Source organism: Gavia stellata, chromosome 16, assembly GCF_030936135.1.
Source record: "Gavia stellata isolate bGavSte3 chromosome 16, bGavSte3.hap2, whole genome shotgun sequence".
Lineage (NCBI taxonomy): Eukaryota > Metazoa > Chordata > Aves > Gaviiformes > Gaviidae > Gavia > Gavia stellata.
This window is the reverse complement of record NC_082609.1, coordinates 5,111,722-5,133,850: the sequence shown is the minus strand read 5'-3', so window position 1 is coordinate 5,133,850 and position 22,129 is coordinate 5,111,722. Positions and strand designations below refer to the sequence as shown.

Here is a 22,129-nt window from a genome sequence, read left to right as displayed (position 1 = left end):
GTGAAGATTGGTATGAAAGTTTATTTATTTAAAACGTCCAGAATGATAGCGTTAATATGTAAAACGAAACGGAAGCATGACGTGTACTTTGTAACACTGTTCAGCTTTGTGCTTTTGGCAATTTCTCTCAAACTAATTCTCCGCTGCCCACCAACAATGTAATTTAGAAATAAGGTGCTTCATCTATGAGACACTTCTTCCAATGCTTCTCCAGCTCATCAGGCTCAGAAGAAAGGACTGCAAACGAGGGAAGGCTTTGCAACGTTACACAGGCCAACCTCACCGCACTTTGTCTGGATGGGATCAGCTAGAAGTAAACTTTGGGTTTGATGCAAAGCAAACTCAAAGTCTGCAAAGTTTCTCTGAGAATTCAGTATTTTTCAGGCCCTTAAGCTCTTATTGGGGAAAGTGCTATACGGGTACCTCGGCACTGGGACTGCTGGAGACAAAGTTGCTTCTGGTGTTTCCTGGGTTTCATTTCAACTGAACATACCTCAAGCAGAAGCTAATTAATCCCTTTGTGAAAATCACAAAACAGAACAGGGCACCTTCTATATATAACTATTTTCTTAACTACATCTGAATATTGTACCATAATGTTAACAAAAGATGTATTATGCTTGAGAAATACCGAGGTATTCATTTTTCACAGCGAGGTATTACAGAGATCAACAGCCACGTACCGTAATTGTTTGGAAAATCATGTTGCAGACCAAGAAGATATACATGTTTTTTTCTCACTTTACAGTCCCCAATGCAGCCTAATTTTGGTTTACAGTCCCAAATGAAGCCTAATTTTGGTTGTCTCAACTAAAATGCTCGGAGAACTGTGTTTTTCAAAAGATGGTACCCCTTCTACTTTTTTTTGCATCTTAGACTTTCCAAGAATGTTTGCAACCCTTTCGAGAACTGAAAGTCTAAACCTGAATTTCAATTGTGAAGGATCAATGAGGCATTAGTAACATGCAACTTGCTGCCTGAAATGACTATGACATGATTTTATTTTACTCAGTTTTCATTCTTCCTGTTGACAGGGATTGGCTGATAAGCGAGTACTTGCTGTTATAGACCATACTTACAATTTAGACAATAAGAGAATCTGCCTGTTGTCTGTGTCTGATAACTCCTAGGCCCTGACTATCATTGCCCACAAACTGAGAAATAGGACAAGATGATACGTAAAATTACCTTCAAACAAGTGAGATGGAGCCAAGGCCATAATTTATTAAATCCGAGAATATGATGAAATCATTGTATAAAGTATATTCTCATAAAGGAAACTAAACGTTTTTTCCATAAATGTACCCTTCTAAACAATTAGTCATGAAATTCTGTCTCGCTTAGTGGAACGCTATTAGAAAACTGTTATTAAAACTAAGTTGGAAAATCATCACACAGTAAACAGATTGCTCGGACACAAGCTTAGCCACTTTCTATGTTACTATTAATTAGAAATATTATAACGGCATGTCTAAATGCTTGTAGGGGACTAAGGCATTGTAATTCAGCTCCCAATACCGATCTAATGTCCAAGCTAGTCCCAAGGAGATCTCCAGAGAGGCTGGACACCTGCAGGGAGGGTTGAACTCCAATTTTGAGTGACCAATCCCGGTCTTCAGAGTTTGAGCTTGTATCTGAAAAGTTAACTAAATAGATATATGTACATTTTAACATTTGGGACAGAAAGATCCCATGCTGGTTGCCTGGAAGCTTCTCTAATATTGACATTTATTTTTTGTTTTGCAGGGTATTTTAGTAAGTGTTTTCTCTGCGGATGATGGACTCTTGTCTGACAGAGATGGACTTGAGCCAAATCGTTCAGATTTTAGTAACTCACAAACGCAGATCCTGATTCTCATTCTAGTCCATCTCTAAGGAGAGATGTCTGCTTTACAAAAACAGATAATGTTATTTTTCTTGATTTACACACAGTCCATTAAACTGAATTACAAAAAAATGCAATTCTTCAGAGGAAAATGTATGTAGAGATGTCCCTGCTGGGACAGAGAAAGCCATAAAATATGTAAGCGTATATATTTGGAATGAGGTGGTGATCTCTCAAATACCATCTCCCTTCTTCTGCACTAATAAACAGGGAATTAGAAACAGAAAAAAATCAGCACTAATTTGACACAATCCTGAGAATTGCATAGAAAGTAACAAACTCGCTGGAATGATCAATTAGTCTCTAGTCTATATTAATTTATACCATTATAGGCTCAGAAAAACTTTACCAAAGGTAACTAGCTCAACATTGTTGATGGAACTATTCCAGATTTATACCAGAGTAACCAAAGACGGAATTTAGTCCTTAAGATACCAAAGGAAAAAAAAAAAACCACCAAACCACCAGAAAAGGATGTATTTGAAATTTCAAGTCTTATTTTCACCTGTATTTTATTGAAAAGGTTTGGGGCTTTTTTCCTCACACTAGGGATTTTTTAGTTTAACACTGCAGCGATAAGCACTATAATTTATTTCACTGTCAGGTTTCTGGAGATTTTACAAACTTTTTCTTGTATTAAATGTTAGGGAAATAGTCCCAAAAATGCAGAAATCGATATCCATGAGAAAAAAAAATATGAAACCAGTCTTATTTATTTGTTTTTGTTTATGATGAGAGAGATTTTAGTGCTCTAATTATCATTATCAGTGCACAAACACCTGCTGTTCCTAGACGGTGTTTCTATTAACACAGTGTGCCACTTCAATAGTTTTCTGTTGGCAATCCAAAATCAAATTATTTCTTGTCTGAAAATTATTGTTACTTGCTGGCACTAAGTGTTTGCTACGTCTATGATTTTCTAACCTTTTCTTTATAGGAAAAAAAAAATCAATAGCCATTTTAACGTTTTGTTTAATAAGTGTTTATGAAACTCTGATTACCATCGAGCTAAGTGTGCTCTTATCGTGTTATGCGGGTTTCTAGACCCCGGCGGCATTTGTATCCCTTGCATATCAAAGCGGGAAGTTACCTGCAGGGTCAGTGCCGCAGTTTATGCCTATGCCGCCCTCGGGACCTGCGCCCAGTTCAGATTGGGGTTTGCTGAGCTGGCTGCCTCAAACCGGGTGTCCACACTACAAACATCGGCTCCTCCCTAGCTCACGCCAGCTGTGGGACTGCTGAGCTTTGGGCTTGCCAGCTGCCCCACGGTGCTGAGCGCGTCCCTGCCAGGCAGCCACCTCCAGCGCTGGCCCAACTCAGTCCTCCGCAGCTTCGAGCACGCCCCACGCCAGAACAGCCCTTGCCTGCTGCAACTCCGGAGCCTCTGCCTTGAGTCTGATGTGGAGGTAAGCAATCCACAGCTACTGGTGATATGGATGAGACCCACCAAATCAACTTCTTCATAATAGTTCCATTTTAGGTGGTGACCGCTCCTGGGCAAGGGGTGAAACCTATATCCACTGATCCCCCTGGGGTAACAGTACAGCTATAAATGCTTATGAAAACATAAGGACTTGCCTCAGCCACAGAGAGCTGCCAGAGAAGTAGCACAGCCTTAAAAGTTTTCTTTCGTAAGATTTCAAAAGGATTTTAAAAAACCCTGCTGTTTTTAATATAATTACACCACGACACAGTTATCTTTGTGCAGTTCCTGTCTCCTGCTGCCGTCTGGGATTAGTCTTTATTTAGCGATGATGAAGAGTTATGTCTCATGTCCTTGTTCAACCTGAAAAAATTATGACAGGAATTCTGGCTCCGTGTTATTTTATCGGCATGTTAAAGAGATGCATTTACTGAAAGTGCAAATCCTGCTGACAGTGATGTTGCTACTACAGCCAACATCGTTTCAGCAAGTACCTGCAAGAAGCAAAGTGAACAGTACGCTGCTTCTAGTGCTGCCTTTTCCTCCTTTCTGTCACTTTTGCCTCTAAAGCAGAAGTTGTCTGTTGTATTTTGGAGCCTGCTGTACTTTGATCAAATCCAAGGAAGACCATGCTGAAGAAGTGACAGCTAGTCAATGGATGGTATCGTCCCTAACTTGTTATCTGTCTGGGATCTGGTATGATCAATGCTTCTGTGCTGAGTTCCAAAACCTTAGAGCCACACCAAAATGCAAACCAAATTCTACAGAAGACAATTCTTTCTTCTTTTCAAGTTCATGTCAAAACAGACTTCACATATACACCCAAGTGCTTCCTGTGTATAATTGCTGAAAGTACAAAACATATTTTAATTTATACTCTTTGGTAAAAAACCATTCATGTGCAGAGGTTCAAACCTGAATTTACTCTTCAAGCCCAACAAAGCTTTTTGTGTAGGCACCTCTCCTGTGCAACACAGCTAAGATGGAAAAACGCAGCAGTCTGAAAATACACATTTCATTTCTGTTGTATAAATACTCTGCACATAGAATTCAAAACCTCAGTATGTGCAGAAGGAACGGTGGTGAAAAATACCATAGTATTTGCTCAAACCTGAAAGTGATTTTTGATACGATGTTTGCAATCTCTCTATATTCTTTCTTTGTGAAGGTCTGAGCCCTTGAACGGTATACCATTATGACTGTTCACACCTACATCCTAAAATATGATGCTCACATATTTGTGAAGAAGAAATTTAGAATTGTTTTGTCAATTGTAAATTGTAAAATTATGTGTTGGCTAATTATATAGTCACAGTCAGTTGTAGTTGTGAATGGGAAAAATACCACATGAATTCTATAAACAGCTAAAGGCCTTGTCTTAAAAATAGTGATATCCTTAAATGTAGTCAGATGACGTCTTTCACCAAAGACGATGGACCTACTTACTCAAGTAGTAACTCCTGAGTACAAGTGTTTGCACTGACAAGACTCAACTCACAGCACAAATTGGTTTTTGAATTGATAATTAAGTCATTCACTTTTTTAAAATTTCAAACAATGGAAACAGCCAAGAAATGCATATTTTCAGCTACCACTATAGGAAAAAGTGCAGCTTCTCAAAAAGGAACTATTGAGAATTATTTGCTAGGACCTATAAAAATGCAGAGGTTCAGAATGATAGTTTTGTGCCTACTTTAAATCTAATGACGTGTAGTACCTTTCTCCCATTTCTCTTCCTGGCATGGCTGATGCCTTTTGTTTATTGATGGCTACATTCTGCATTCTTTCTTTTTTTTCCCCGAAAGTTTTTTGCTAACTTTGGAATGCAGATACCAAGCCTTAACTTTTCCTCAAGAAAAGGAATATTAAAAGTGGCATAAACGGAGAGGGGAAGACCATTACGTGAGGTCTTCAGAGGTCACATCACACCTGATGCATGCAACCCCTATGAAAGCTGGCAATCCTTTCCACCTCAAAGTAAGTGTATCAGCTGATTTTGGGACAGAATGGGGCAATACTTTGCATATAAGGTTATATTGTGCCTTTTCCTTCTATATTCTTGTTGCTTTCATGAAAATATTTAAAAGGAAGCCTTACAAAATAATCTGACTTCAGGGAAGTACCATACTTTTGAAGTGTGATAGCTACTTATCATAAGGCCTTACAAGGTCTGTCCTAATTTGCTAACAAAACCCTAGAAGATTCTGCAAGTGATTTATCTGCAAGCATTTTGCAGTACCTGAAACTGTTAATTGTATGCCATGGAAATTCCTTCCACCTCACTTCTGCAATATGGCAAAGTCATTACAAAAATTTTGGATGTTTTTGAGGTTAAATTACATTGATTAAAGATGTTTCACTGAATTTGAAGGGGAGCAGTAACTACTATTGATCACCTCATTATATGTAGCTAGCCTAGAAATCAATGCAAAGAAGATGTATGATTTGATGGGAATGTAAGCCATATAATTTCAGTGATAGCAGCAGTTTTAAAGTTTCCCATTCAGCACCATCTATTGCTCAGTTACAAATGCTTCAGGATGATCAGATTTTCAAAATGGACCAGAAAGAGCCTTATATGTACTGAACGCACAGAGGACTTCCTACCCAGGTGGTGAGTTACAAACACCAACCTTCACTAAGCAATCCTCTGTAGTTTGTGGATGTGGTGAAGTATTGACCACACAATCACACCAACATTTCCTTCAGCAGAGAGTTGGGCCCAGCGGCCTCTCAGTCAAACCTCTTGTAAGGGCATCACCATCTTTCTGAGCTACAGTAAAAGGACTTGCACTTAATGGGTCCTTCCTGAGCTATTCCAAGGTTAGCTCTGCATGCGAGTCTTGATAAAACGCACCTCCTTCACAGACAGGGGAGGAGGTATCAGAGCGATGTGGTGTAGGAATATAAAAAACGTACCAGGAAAAACTAGCATTTGTATATCAATCAGTCAACACGTTCTCATTCACATTATTAGCTTGTTTGCGCTATTCCTTTTCAGCATGCGAACATTTTATTCATTTGGCTCTCAGATTGCTCCTTCCATTTAACGTAATAATGTTAATATTACAAAAATTCAAGTTTTCCCATGAAATGTGTACATGTAGCATGTGCAGCCTTTCCCTCCTAAGCTCCTGCTTTTCTCTGGTGCACAAAGGAAAGATGCATGTGAGGTCAAGCAGCAGAACACAACATCCTCAGCCACCATTACTTTGCCCTTTCTTCTGACCCTGGCAAGAACTTGATTTCGCTGCCTTGGTCTTGAAGCTATTTGCTTTTGCTTCTCATAGGAGTGGGTGATGGTAACAGCCATCCACAAAGAGCAAAGGTATCAGTTCTTGCCTGCTTCTCACTTTCTTTTAATCAGATATTAATTGGGTGCAGCTGCCTCACTACTCACAGACAGTATCTAGCAGAAATGAAAAAAGCTACTCTTTCATGCTTTCAGGAAAGGAATAATAAAGACTGATCTCCTTGTATGAAACCTTGCAGGCAAAATAATAGTAATAATAATTATTATTATAATTATAATTTACAGATACTACGTAACTCAGATTTACTCGGGTAAGGTCACTTCATCATGTAACAGATTAAAAGACCAAATTGCAGTATTCATACAGAAAATTGTGGATCAAAAATATCAGATCCTGCATTGTTTAGAGCTAATAATCCTACTCTTCACTGATGAAGTCCAGCAAAGGAGCATGTCAGTGCCACTGTGTTCCATGTCCTTATATCTGCCCTGCACTGAAAGTTACTCTTTGGTTTGAACAAACATAATTTCTCCCCTGTAAAACAGGAAAAAAACCCCTTGTAGTTTTAATGAGATACACTGAAGCTTTAAAACTCTTGGTAATCTTAGACTGTTTTTGTTTTACCATTCCCAGCGTTTGAGACTCAAATAGGTAATTTAAAAATCTACCTGGAAATGCAGTGTCAGAAGTCGTCTTTTTTCAAAGCTAAAGCCACAAAAGGAAAAATTTCCTGGCAAATCAAACCCGGGAACCAATTTCAACTCAACCATTTTCATGACTCATCCTTCATCTTCATAAACTTTAAAATGATGTACTCTGCAGTCATGAAAACTTGTGAATAGCAATTTGAAATGGAAATTTTTGCTGAAAGTGGATTTCAAAGGAAAGACTTAGTTCCAACACTTTAAATTCTTTAGTTGTCAGTCATTCAGGCACAAGAAGCGATACAACTCATTTGGAAAACAAGACTGTGATTTCTACAAATGAACTTCATGCACTGAGTGCTCTTTTTATAAAGGTATGGAACATTAGACCTTCTCATCCATCACACCCAATAGGGCTGGTAGGTAAATGCTACAATTCATGTCCTAAACTATAGCCTAAACAAGGTACATTCTTGATTAAGCTTGCCAAGACCTATTCCTGTAACTTAAAAATGTTCTCTTGGTTCCCTTTAGAAATTTAAACAACACTCAGTATAATTGAATATATTTTCTTCTGCCTATTGACCTTGCATTTCCCTTATCAAGATAATAGCATTTTCTTAGAAGTCGCCTTGGGCATTTCTGCAAGGTCAAAAAGACACAATGCACAGATAGGGATAAACTGACTTTGAATTACTGCATCTGTTCATGCTCCAGTGGCTCTGTAACCCTGACGGCAACAAATGAAGACTAGTATGTTGGGAGTACAGCACTCCGCTTCTTAGGAAACACAAAAAGAGGGTACGGTCAGAAAGAGCCCTGACATGCTGTTAAACATTCACCATCCTGCCTGAGCTACTACACCGCTAACACACAAAACAAAACAGGAGTCACACGGGTAAGGGGGAAGCCGACAGAACCACATTATTGCCACTACAAATTCACATTTGCCAAGAGATGACCCAATCACTGCACAACGTTGTTGTCTTTTTGACTTAACGAACTGGACATTCAAGGGAAAATCTCTTCCTTTGCCAGGACATTCGGAAGAGCTAAAACTGGTTGTTTCTTGTCTGAAGTCCTTTGTTTATTGAGGGGTTTTAGAAGCTTCAGCTAGTGTCAAAGTAAGTTACGCTTGATGAGAAGTCTAGTTAATATTGCAGAGCTTTTGGAAAGAGACACCTGAAAACCACCAGCAGACAGGACCTTGTGTCTTAAATAACTTCTGTCACTTAGGTGTCACTAAGTCAGTTAACAGTTCTTTTCTTTTGTTGAAATTATAGCCTATTTCATTTTATAGGGCACATAGGCTCTGAAAGGGCAGCTAACCTCAGGGCAGATTACAGCTCAACCTTTGTCTCTGGGTAGCCGAGTTGAAAAATCAGCGGCTATCATGGAAGCATATTGTAAAGCTGGGATAATGCTGTGAATAATGAAGCGTATCAAGTGTTTTGATAAACCAAAGGAATCTAAATAGGCCTCAAAAAGAGAAGAGAGAAAGCATTAGAGCTTGTCTTCTTTTCCAAAATCTTCTGTTAGTACCCTCAGAGAGTCCTGTTTTCTGCCTCTCAGACTCTGACTCAGCATTCCATTTAAGAAAATGAAGAACACGATCCTGCCATCTCTTCAAAGTTTTAACTTTATGGTAGAAAGATTATATTGTTATTTGCCATTAAAGATAATCATTCTGGGGTAGTTTTCTTCTGCTAGAATTTGCGTTATTTTATTAATGTCTCCATAATACCAGTTAGCACTATAAAAGGAATTCCAATTTTTAACATGATTATTAGTCTTGATTTCCATCCTCAAAGCAGAGATGTTTTCGAAGGAGCCCAGGGAGGAGGAAGGAGTACGACTTAGACGCTGCAGTCAACTGTTACCTCCGAGCACATACACTTAGATTGCTTTCCTCTGATGCTGCTGCCAATTTTATTCACAAGTGTATAAAAAAAGGTCATGACATTTAGAATTACAGTACTCTGGAAATTAAATGTTCTTTTACATTTTTAATTTCTGAAAGTAATTTATTATGGAATAATATTTGAATATGATTGAACGAATGTGTAAAGATTAATGCAATCTGTCTTCAAATTGGAAGTTCACCACCATAGACGTTTAACCTTGTTGTATAATAGGCATAAAAAAGTTTATGCGGTAGCTCTGAGAGCTGCATTTCCATTTTGCTGGAAGCATTTGCTCTGTAATTCTCCTTAGTATTTTTCCACTGACATGTCTGTATGAGGCATGAGGTTTAGCGCTCTATCATTTTCTACTTAAGACTATACTGTATTTGAATGGATTTCACAAACCTGGCAACTAAAAAAGGAGCAGAAACAGAGTCCCAACTGTCTACACAATTCTTTTATACAAATTTTTATAGGAGAAATCAAACTACTGATTTTTATACCAATTCAGCAATATTAATGATACTATATGAGGAAAACACAACAAGTTTGTGTGAAGACTAGAGAAAACACTAAGGTACCAAGTAACCAAAACGCTAGTCAGAAACTCCAGACTGAGAGATCCGGAGATTTGATGAAGGGGAGACCACCCGAGCTCTGCCGTGACCGGGCTTCAGGGGACTGCCACGCGACTGCCTTGTACATCTCACACGTCACCTTCGATACCATTCAGAGCCTTTTTCTCCCAAGCCAGGTGACACTACTTGTTGAGCAAATAAGGTAATGTTATGAAAGGCAGAGCTATGGAAATTTTTTGTGGTAGGCAATTAGAATTCACAATTCTCCCATAGACCTGAGGAAAGCTGGCTTGCTTCCAGGCTGTAAGGGGCAGACACACACAGTACCGAATCCCTCTTCAGATGCTGCTAAAATTGCACCTGGGTAAAATTCATACTGGTATATAGAATTTACTCATTTCTTCTTATGGGAACTCCTGGGAGCTCTTTGTTAAAAGGCTGACAAATTCTGAAATATTCAGTTTGAGACTCCATTACACTCAGCTGAAGAGACAATGTCTGAAGAAAGGAGACCGAGGAGGTGAGTTGAAGGATGTCTTTAACTGGCATGCTAGTGGCATGTTCAAAGATCCAGAAGAAAATTCAAGGTAAATCAAGTTAGAAAGCCCCTTTGCTCTTGAGTATTTGAGTCTCAATACCAAATCCTTTTGTAGGCATTTCTCTAATGAAGTCCATGGAGTTTTGCTCCCTAACAGAGTGGTTGGATCCCTAAATTCGTAACCACGAGGCCAGAAGCTGCTGTTATTTCACTTGCTGAATGTGCAGGGAAGATCCACAAATTGATTGTGAGCAAAGGCAGCATCTAAAAAGAAAAGCCAAGCGCTGCGCCCGACACTGCACTGCCAACAGCGGACTTGCTACTGACTTATTTTTGGAGCTCATGAGAGTTTAGGAAGGAAGCTGCCTGTTGCCCCAAAACACGGTGATACAGAAACTGTTGCTAAAAAGCACTGTATAAACTTTAATTCAAATGATGCTATCATTTATGAATCCCACGGATATACCACCCTTACTTGTTTACTCCTGGAGCAGGATCTTTTTGCCCCTGAGGAGCTGGATATTGCTCAGGCAGACACAGGCAAATGCCCAGCAGCAGGCACTGCCCACACTGTGGCTGCGCCCCAAAAACTGCATCAGACCATCGAGGGCCAAATTCTGGCAAACATGAGATTTCAGCACCTAGCCCCAGAAAGAAACAGTGATAAAGCAAAATATTATTCTGCTATTATCTTTTTCGCATATACATATATATGCACACACACAATCACTGCCATGCCTGTCCAAGCATTTTGCTTATGACACTATAATCAGGCTCAAGAGCAGTTTCTTTGCATACCCTTGATGCAGGGATGACTAGCATTCTTCAGTGTTTTGAACGGTTCCCTACACACCAGGCAATGATTTCCCTTATTTCCCAGGTGAGTGTGCTCCTCCGAAGGGGCAGAGCACTCTCTCCATGCCACACTGAAGACGGCAGAATTGAGGCATTCAGTACCCTTGTCAGCAGGGCCATGGCAGGAGTACTGTTAGCTCAAGTCTGGCCTTTTGAAAAAGCCTTCAGGAAAGTTGCTCTGCAGATCACCCAATCCGTTAAATTAATTCTTTGTTGGCTGGAGTTGAAGTTTTGAGTCAAGCAAAACAAAAGCCTGGGTTTCAGAATACGTATACCCTGTCAAATTGCATTTATCAAGATAAGGTTTATTAGAATCTTTTTTCTCTTGTGTGAATGAAATTGTAAGCTTAAAATGTCACCGAAGATTTATTAATCTGATACTCTTTCTGATAAGGGCAACGAAGAGGGCATATAGGGAGCAGCTTATGAGAAGAAAAGTATATGTTTGTGCCTGACTACAAGAGATAGAAAATATGAATACAGCAATTTATCAGCGGGTATTCTGTAACCAAAAGATTCAAGCCACATAAAGCAATATTACAGTTATATATTGATTTCAGGACCTTGCCGTCTAAAACACTTCACCTAAATTTGATAGCTATGCAGAAAAAAGTCTGTGATTTGCAAAGAATGGAATAAACCTGAATTTTCAAAATCTAGGCTGCAGAATCACTTCTTGTTCTAGAAAGTAGATGGAGGCTTCATGTGAAAACTGGTGCTGTGCTAGAGACTACGGTGGGCAACCCATCACCAGGAGGATCATCAGCGTTTTCAGCTGAAGCGACAGGGCCTGAACTAACCAGAGGACGTGTTGTTTAAACTTTTTTTCTGTTTCTGTGCCTGCTACTGTTGGAACGTGTGCATAGCGGGGAGGAGTAAGAGTGAAGAGAGGTTCTCAAATATTTTGGGTCAAACAGACCGTCGTTAAAGCTTCATCTTTTTTATATTCCGTGTGATGCACAAGGCAAATAACCACATTTCACTGCTTAGCATGACACAGCAAACCCTGCGTAAGTCACTGCTTTGGCTGTGCGAGCTACTAACGCAGACAGGAGCCCAGCAGCTGTCAGGGAGGTAGCCCTCTTAGCGCTCCTCCTGAGAGAGGAGACAACGCTGTACCTGAACACAGGCTGGTATTCGCTTTGCCATAGACGCTGAAGGGCGACGGAGCTGGTGAGGGGTCTGGAGCACAAGTCTGATGGGGAGCGGCTGAGGGAGCTGGGGTTGTTCCGTCTGGAGAAGAGGAGGCTGAGGGGAGACCTCATCGCTCTCTACAACTGCCTGAAAGGGGGTTGTGGTGAGGTGGGTGTTGGTCTCTTCTCCCAAGTGACAAGCGACAGGACAAGAGGAAATGGCCCCAAGTTGCGCCAGGGGAGGTTCAGGCTGGATATTAGGAAAAATGTCTTTGCTGAGAGAGCGGTGAAGCACTGGCAGAGGCTGCCCAGGGAGGTGGTGGAGTCACCATCCCTGGAGGGGTTCAAGGACCGTGTGGCCGTGGCACTGCGGGACATGGTTTAGTGGGCATGGTGGGGTTGGGGTGGTGGTTGGACTTGGTGATCTTACAGGTCTTTTCCAACCTTAGTGATTCTGTGATCTGCACTCATATCAAGAAACCACAGTCACACGGAACAACTCTTTTCCCTTCCAAAGGGCTTTGCCCATAGCAGGGTGGGAACTCCCAGACAGAACCTGGCTGTGGCGCATGCCCTGCTGCTGGACTTCAGCTTTTAGTCAGTCTCTTTTGCAAGAGCTAATTCCCTGTGGATGAGGTCACTCAGAGACAGCTTGTGTGTACCTCCTTGGAAAAGACCTGGGTGAGCGAATGAGCTCACTGGGCTTTCAGACTGAAATAGGGAACTCAGCGGAGAGCTGGCAGGGAAAATTGCCATTTGTGCTGAGACTTCAGCCTTCAGTTTTATACAACACTATTTGCAATGAGCTTGTAGTTGAAACAGTTTCATAAATAAATACACATACGTATATATATATAAACAGTCATTAGAAATCAAATAACAATAAAGATAAAAACAGCAATTCAGATCCCAGGTAATACATATGTGTGACTTTAAATGACTTTTTAGTTAACACACAGGCTACTGAACCATCAAGTAGTATTTTTTTCTTTTCTATCTTCTTTTATGATGATTCAATATTGTCCTTCAAAATATTTTCACTCAAAAATGAGAACTCAGTTTTCCTACGAGACTCTATCAAGTGGGTGTTAATTTTACAGCAGTTCAGATGTTGGAAAGCACTTCATGTTTAGAAAAGGATTAGTTGTACCTCAGCTTTTTCTCAGAAAGCATTACATATAAAATCTACTAGTTAAGAAATGTCTTTCCTACATTTTTCCGGGAACATAGCAGGAACAAATTAATCTGCTCTAACTCCATTAACCGCTCAACTCACCGGTCTTCTCCACCCTGTGTTTTGAACTCTCAGGTCCTGGAAGGCAGGGGCAGGGCCCTTCGCATCGAGCTGTGATGGTTTTGCCAGAAGTACATGCATGAAACTCCAACTTGCACTAGAAAAGCAAGAATACGTTTTGAATTAGGACAAGATATAGAAGCAGCAGCTGTGGATTAAATGAGAAATTGCATTTAGCAGTAATGGCATTGGACAAATTGCAAAACTTCAGTCTCTATTGAAAATGCCATTGTTTTTATTATTACAGATAACAACAATAATAACAATCTACTTCCTACGCGGAGTTTTGCACTGCACTTCTAAATGTGCCTTGTAAAGTGTTGTTATTATTCCCTGCTTAAATACATGGAATCTGCAGAACAGAGTTGAAACAATTTCTTCGAGGTCACTAAGAGATCAGCGGCAAAGCTGGCAAGAAAATACAAACCTCCAGAATCCCCTGGGTTTCCTATGATGCATTACCATGTTTTGGGTGTGAAATCATGCTACTGATTTATTAGCTTAGTCTTTTGAGGAGCTGGGGGCTCTCCACTGCAAGCAACGGGCTTGGTCTGAATAACAGCCATGAAGAGACACCAATCCTCACAAGAGCGAGAACTGAAAGAAATCAGCTCATCAGCTGGTGAGAGTGGTCCTTCAACACGTCAGCTTCTCTCAGTGAGGAGGAAATTTTAAATGACTCCTACCAATAACTAAAAATTGCCTTAACAGTTAACAGCACCATCCCTAAAAATAGCCATCCATCACACAATCAGCTCCAGAAATACAACAAAATCGTAAAACTGAAGAGTGAAGATTAAGCTATGAGCAATACAATATAGTTCCCTGTATCTGCATATTGTTCCTTTCCCTTCCCTAAAATCGCAGCAGATGGGACTTACAGCACTTCTTGACAATCACCGCATTCAAACCGTTTAGGACAGCAGGACATATGCAGAATTGGACGAATGAGACAACTCAGGAGAATTAATGTTGCAAAAGTGTGCTAGTTAAACAGCCCCGATTTATAACATACTGATTATTCATAGCCTTTGCTGTTTGCATTACATATGTTTTAGTGCTGACTTTCCCCAAGAGCTTTCTGCCTGTGCAGTTGTCCTCTCTGCAGCTGCTGCCCCAAGGGTCTTTTCCGTGCCCAGCAGCGCGGTTGCTGGAGACTGGACTAACGAACGCACTAATAAAACGAAGTAAAAGAAAACAGCATACAGAAGCAGGAACAAAAACGTGCAAGGCATTCTCTTTGGCTTGATACCTAATGAACTGAATTCGATCCCATTTGTGTCTTCCCGAAGCACTGATTTTACCAGGTCAGAACCCGAGGGCTTTCAATGCAAGGGGGAGTTTTGCCCGCAGCGCTGAGGCTGGCGCTGCTCCCTGCAGAGACTGCCTCCTGCCAGGGGACGGTGGAGATGCTGGGCTGTAAAACCCCTTTGATGAGTTTTACTATAGATTAATTCCTTTTCATTTAAAAGTAGGCCAGCATGCTTACACAGTGTGACACAAGGTGTTTTGAAACATGCAGCTTTTTTGAAGGCCAAAGGACACACAGCGTAAGACCATAGTGTTAGCCAGTGAGGATGCAGTGGGCAACTAGAGCTCATCTAGCAACAGCCACTGATGAAAATCACAGCATCATCTTCTGTTATTTTGGTACAGTGGAAGCCAAGGGAACAGAACAAGCTGTTGTTACAAGATAAATGCCTGCTGCTTTGAGAGTACTGCAAATATCTTGGCTTTGCCTCTGTTTGTTTTTGTTAAAAGGGTTCATCTTTGCCCAGGCTTTAATCTAGCAGCAGGAGACCATTATCCCGTGCCTACATCCCATTCTGTCGACATTATCTCCCGGCCATTCTGAACTTCAATGCACCCTGGTGGCTGCGTGCTCTGTGGGATGTTCTGCCCTTCCGATTGGAAAACGCACGGCCACACACAAACGTGTGCAAGCTTTGCTTGCGCTTTACACGGATTTCTTGAAAGACTGAAGGGAATGTAAGTACTTATTTTTCAGCTGGTTGTTCCATAAGTACACTTGCTTAATCTCTGCTGTTTGGACAGAGCACACACACAAGAGAACGCACATCAGAAGGAGAGAAGAACAGGAGAAAGGGGAACGCTCTCTGAGCGCACAGTCCTGAAGGCAACGACTCTTTCTGCAGCGTATTCTGATAGTCAATACGTTATTGAGAACACAAGCATAAATCATCTTCCTGCAGCTGCAGTTGATCATTTAATCCCTTACAGAACATCAATTAGTTACAGATTTTATTATGCATAATAAACGTAAATTATGTATCTAAGCATTAGCAATTATACTTCAAATACCACCTTTAAGATGGTAAGGCCTATTTCAAGCCCGTTATTATGTGCAGTTAAGAATGAAAGAGCTTTACACTTGGAAAAAGCAAGGCAAGTTTTTCCTCAGCTTTCCTTATGATTGATAAAAATGACAACCAAAAAGCTCAAAATAAACCAAAAAAGAAACTGCTTAAAAAGGGCTGTCTCTATGATCCGAATGCGCAGGGCAAGAAGGAGAACTAAACTTGAAGATGACAACGGTGCAGCCACACGTGAGTAATTTTACGCCTACAATTAACCACATTATGTTCCCACCCTACCAGTTTGGGATGTTGGTTTGTATACATATTCATAGAACTGGGGTGGCAGCTCAGTGTTGGGGGAGGAAGATGAAAGGACTCCATCATTTAAAATATTAAATTAGGATAACACCGATTACTTCTCAACACCTAATCACTGTATGTAACTGTTTTTCCTTTCCCTAAAGAAAAACATGGAGATATCATACTTTCCATGTGATGGTGTGCTTACTCACTGTATTAACCCACAGGAGTAGCGCAACTTTGGATTTAATGACATTGCCTAAACCAAATTAAGTGGTATTCAGAGGCAGAGTGGCCACAGAAGGTGTCTCGTGGAGCCATAATGAAGTTTTCGGACTATTCTGCCCCTGGACCTACAGTCTAGAAGAAGCCTGTTGGCTTCCTCCAAACCAAGGTCACTGCATTTCTACTTTTGTGGAGAAAATCCAAATGACCTCTTTCCTTTTGTCATCCTCATCTCCTTCTCATATGAAAATAAAAAGATATATAGTACAGGACAAAACATATTAAACGAGGGAATGATCCAACCTATCGGTCTTTAGCACCAGAAGGACATTACAATTTTTGCAGGCATGAGCCATGAAGCTCCTTGCGGTGATCCTACACAGGACTCATTGGGAGCAGTCCCACAGTTTGGGGCTGGTCCCTCTGATTTCAGGGGACCCATCTCACTGGTGGTATGACTGGATATGCCTTGACTCTCTGCTGAGCTTTCCTCCTAGTAGACTCCCTGGGACCTGCCAAGCATCATGTTTCTCTGCTGCCTCCCTGGTGTGTGAACTGCGTTTGTTTACTATGAACCCCAAGGCCCACATAAACATCTCTAAACTATTTTACTGCAAATGGAAAAGCAGCTCTGTTATTTGTTGCTAAATGTATATGGAGATCAATAAAATATATGAGGGGAAAAACGGTTGAACATATTTTTGGAGAATTCATAAATTAATTTATTCAACTAAGATGTGGGAAATTATTGCGGAGTGTGTTTTGGCTAAAGTGTTCCCCTGAGAACCCACTACTCGTATAATGATTCCCTCTTTATTGTCAGTGAATCTACAGCAATGTGTTTTGCATAAGCATTCACATTTGAGGGAGAAAGAAAATAGCTACATAAAATTTATTCCCAGCTATTTTATTCTTGTCTGTCAGTCTCCAGCCTGTAGTCCCTGCTAGAATCTAGATATTTTTTAATGCTGTAATAAAACAGCATATCTCTCTTTATACTGGCTTTCAACTTTTGGCTCTAACCTGCACATAAGTAATATTGTCAAATAAGTTACTGTGATATTTTACACAAGTGTGCACATTTGACTAAGGAACGCCTATGTGGACAGCTTACTACAGCCTCCAGACCACACAAATGCCTTGAAGAGCTTTGATTCCTGACACAAGGAACTCAGGTATTTGCTTAAAATGCAGCCAGGTAAGGCAGCAGTGGGGTGAACCAGGGGACAGCAGCGCTCAGGCATCAGAAGCATCCGTACGGAGCAGCTCGATGAGCTGCCTCCCGGCTGGTTATCAAGCGATGGGCACCTCCGTGCCCTTCTGCTGAGCTGAAACTCCCTCTGGCAGCCAGCTGGCTACAGGGGAGAGGGCAGCTTGGGAAGCTACTCCTTCCACCAGCAGCTCCCCAGCCTGTCCCTGCTGAGACCAGGCAGGAACAATGCAACAATAAATGCTCCCAACAGCAGAGATGGACTTGGCGCACACTGACAATACTGGATGCATTAACTACACGTGCTGGGATGAAGACTGGCAGCTCACTCAGTAATGACATAGCTGTGCATTTCTTCGTTGGGATTCTAATTACAATAGGTAGGATGAATACTGTCAGACCCTAGCCCTGACAGCACCTTTCACCGGGAATGCAGATGTAACTGAGAATCTCTTCAGCAGAGGGGAGGCTCTCCAAGACCCTGGTTTGGTCTTAGTGCATAAAATTTGTAATTCAAAACCTATAATTTAAAATTTCTTGTAGTTATGCTGACAAAGGAGAAAATGTTAGCTTCCAAACTTCTATTGCTTCTGTCATTAATTGAAATGTGAATTAAAAAGGAGAGAAGCATATTTTTGTTGGTGGGAGTATGTCAGAATTAGCAGACAATATACATGATGAAGATAAACCCCCATGAAATCTCTTTTGAGAAAGACTGAAGATTGCAATGGGAGGTTAAATTTTATAGCATACTAATTAAAATGTATGTTAAAAATGTGAAATATTACATCTTACTAATGGCAAGCAGTGGCTCTAAAACTCTGTTGTTGAACAGTACTCTTGCCTGGAAGACACGGCATCTTCTTTGGCGCCCTGCAGCTTTTTACATTTCCACTGAGAATTATTTCGGTGTAGTGCTTGTTTTATGGTGCATCTTTTGTTTACTCACAATATGTCTCTCCTAAGCTTCAAATACAAATACCAAAAGCTTATTATTTTCTACCTTATCTTTTACTCAGTACCTGCCACTGGCAGAAGCTAAAACTTCCTGAAATTACAACATATATAATTTTTAGTCCAGAGTTTCTTTATATCAGTAGTTTTTCGTACCTATCTGTCTTAGCAGATAATTAGAATCCATTGGAATTCAGACACCCAGTTGAGAGGAGTTGTTTGTTTACATGCTTTAGAGCAGTGCTTGCCAGCGCCTCCTTAGCTAGGACTCTTATCAGCATTTTCTTTATAAGCCTCTGTTTCCAGTTTTCATCAGATGAAAAAAAAAAATTACTGTATCTGGAACACCCTCAGTCCAAGAGACTTCTTCCTTTTTTTTTTTTAAACTTGGCACAATAGAAAAAAAAGGTTCAGTATCTTTTCTTCAAATCCCAGAAATGTCATATGGTGCACTCCCATTGCATCCTGCTGAACATGTACATTAAAAAGTTTTAATGGGAATTCTGCAAACTTTTTAGGCTCTGTAAAACCTGAAATCCTGAAAACAACTGCCCAGCTGGGCAGTTGGGAGATGGCAAAGTCAACCACATGAATTCAGGTTTGTAAAAAGTCAGACACTAATGCGAAGTCCTGACACGAGTCTCCAGTTCTGGGCTATGCGACAGGGTCGTGTGGTCCCTGAGCACTCCTCCTCCCTGCCACGCAGTTCTGCCGCCCCTTTGCTGCTCTGCAGACCAGAGCCTGGCCCAGGCCCCGCTGCCCCGGGCTCTGGAGAAGGAGAGGGGCTGCACTGGGACAGGGCAAGAGAGCTCCGTGCCCCAGAGCGGGCACTGAAAATAGGGCCCAAGCTCTGCCCCCAGGACTGACCACTCGGGTAGGCTTTGTATTGACGAAAGGGGCTATTCCATGGCCAGACTAGCATTTTTGCTAGCTAGTCCAGTCATCTCATTTCTCTGGGCACACACTGGCTGTTCCTTCTGCTTGAAGGCTAAGCTCCCTACAGCGGGGCGTCCTGCCCTGCACGTGCTCTGCTCCTGGGTGGGACTGGCTCCTGCCATTGCAGTAAAAATAAAGGGGAGGCTGGAAAAAAAACCAGTTTCTTTTCCATTAGAATAACTACCAGGTGAACATACAGCACCCTACCTTTGCAATAAAAGCTGTACAAAGATATCTTCAAAACTTGGAGTTCTAATTCGGAGCTCTGTTCTCCTTGTGAGAACACAGAGCTGCTGCTGCTATTAGTAGGAGTTATGCATGCATACCAGCAGTGGAATAAACTCCAATTAACACAAATAATCTATTGCACATATTGAGCCATTTTTAAAACGTACGCTAGCTGTAGCCTTGAAGCAGATTTTATAGCTGATTGGCTCAGAAAGTCCCATTTCTGCAAGAAATGGCGTGAAAGACTATCTCAGGCAAACAACAAGTATTTGAGAAAGTCTCTCATTGCACACTTAGCTGGCAGGCTAGTGTTCATCATCTGCTAGAAAAAGAGAACAGCTTCCAGGTGCGGGGTCGAGAAGAGAACCCAGGTTCCAAGGCACTGTATCAAACAGGCTGAACAGATTTACGCAGCTGAATGCAGTAACGCCAGAAGGTCTCATGCAGCCAAGCTGAGGACCACAAGTTGCTCCACATTCCACAGCTCTAATGAGGGAGAGCTGCAGGACTTTGCCCTCAGAGTAAAATTAACCACAGAGCGGAGGGAAAGCGAGAGACCTGGACAGTCTTTAAATATCACTCTAACTCAGGAGGTCACATCATTAATATTGCCAACCACAAGGGCTCCAAGCACATGGCTCAGGTCCCTAAAATTAAGCTTGTCAATTTTAAGATTTTAAAATGTAACAATACCTTTTTTTTAAAAAAATATATATATATATATTTCAGCTACTTTTTTTTGTTAGGTCCCAGCCATATGCAATCAGTAAGTTACATGTTTTTGACTTTCACAGCGTAAGTTTAAACAACTGACTACCAACTCCAGAGCAACTGGAAAGACAGAAGGTTCCTCTTCCAGGAAGAGACAATCGGTTCCTGCCTGAGCTCCAGCAAAGAGCAAGCTGAGTTGCAGGAGGCAACTATCATGCAATTCAGGATGGCATTAATTGCATATTTTGTGGCCCCACACTATAATTAGAACTGCGTGCACGTCTCTAAAAATAGCCTTCAACTTCTCAGTAGAAGAAGAGCAGAAGGTGCTCCTTGTGTTCATCAGTTAAAGAGTTGTTTTAGAAAACAAAGAGCCTGACTGCCTATGCGAGAAGAGCCAGTAGCAGGTCAGCTCTGCTCCTAAGAAGAGGTTCATGCCTGTTCCTTGCTTTCAGATTCACAGAATCACTAAGGTTGGAAAAGACCTGTCAGACCATCAAGTCCAACCATCACCCCAACCCCACCATGACCACTAAACCATGTCCCGCAGTGCCACGTCCACACGTTCCTTGAACACCTCCAGTGATGGTGACTCCACCACCTCCCTGGGCAGCCTCTTCCAGTGTCTCACCAATTCATGCATGAGAGATCCTTAAAAGAGAGTCTGTGACTGTGGGGTACAAGTCCCACACACCACAGCCAGGAGAAGGGGGAGGAAAGGAGCGGGGCAGAGCTGTGGGGGCTCTCCGGACGGCCGCTGGAAGCACTCCCCAAGCAATGACTCTGGAGCAAAGCATCCAACCACACTGCAGTCAGAATACATAGGCAAACTCAGCTCTAGTCCTAAGTGTTCTGCCATTGATTTGTTTCTAAAGGACTACTTGGTTGATCTTTCATATTTGTAATTAGACTCGAAGTAGCCAAAAGCTTTGCATTCAAATGTGACCCTGCTGATTAAAGCTACCCGCCCCCCCCAAAAAAAAAAGAACTACAGACTTTAAAAAATAAAAGAAAAAAAAAAAGAGCTTTTCCCAAGCTGACTGATAGCTGAAGAGTTAGTAGGGTACTGCTTGTAGGCATGTTGAACCATTTCAGTGTTTGAATGGCAGGGCTGCTAACCAAGGAAATTATCATGTACTCGTGCTACTGCAAACTGCCCTTATGGACACAGCAAAATCAGCTCATTTGGGGACTTCTGGACAGACCACCGAAGGACAAAATTCTGTTTTAATACAAGACAAATTGCCCTGAGAAATAGCTGAAAATCAGGTCAATGCGAAGCAGGAATTTCTGAAAAATACAGTTAATTGCATCAGCTAGATGATATGGCATAAAAGGTCACAGCACTGGATACAGGAAGCTGAGAACATTCAAGGGCCCATTTATTAATGCAACGTAACAATGAAAACAAATGGTTGCCATTTTGTGAACAAACAAGACAATAGTTCTAGGTGCCAGAATCTAGCACGTCATATAGAATTTCACTTGTTTTTACAACTAATTTGGATGCCAGTTCTGGAAACACCTAGGCCAAGGCGGGGGGGCATATCTCAGTTCGTTTATCATCTTGTAAGAAATGCAGGAGCTTATTGGAGCAGCAGGGGCCAAGCAGGGCTGGAACTTAACACAGAAGGGTCAATTCATAAGTGGAAACTTTTGTGCAATGCTGATTTCGACTTTTCTTTCACTGGCTGAAGAGACCAAGACAACTTAAAAGGCAAACGAAGACAAAGGACTTC

The 22,129-nt window shown here is 41.4% G+C and overlaps 1 protein-coding gene across 1 annotated transcript in view; it reads right to left on the bottom strand.

Moving 5' to 3' along the window:
• Positions 1-22,129, bottom strand: part of SPOCK1 (SPARC (osteonectin), cwcv and kazal like domains proteoglycan 1) — a 324,832-nt gene that overhangs the window by 49,512 nt on the left and 253,191 nt on the right. The window contains exon 7 of the mRNA XM_059825381.1: positions 13,491-13,605. Within this exon, the coding sequence (XP_059681364.1) occupies positions 13,491-13,605 (115 nt within the window). The remainder of the gene's footprint in view (positions 1-13,490; positions 13,606-22,129) is intronic.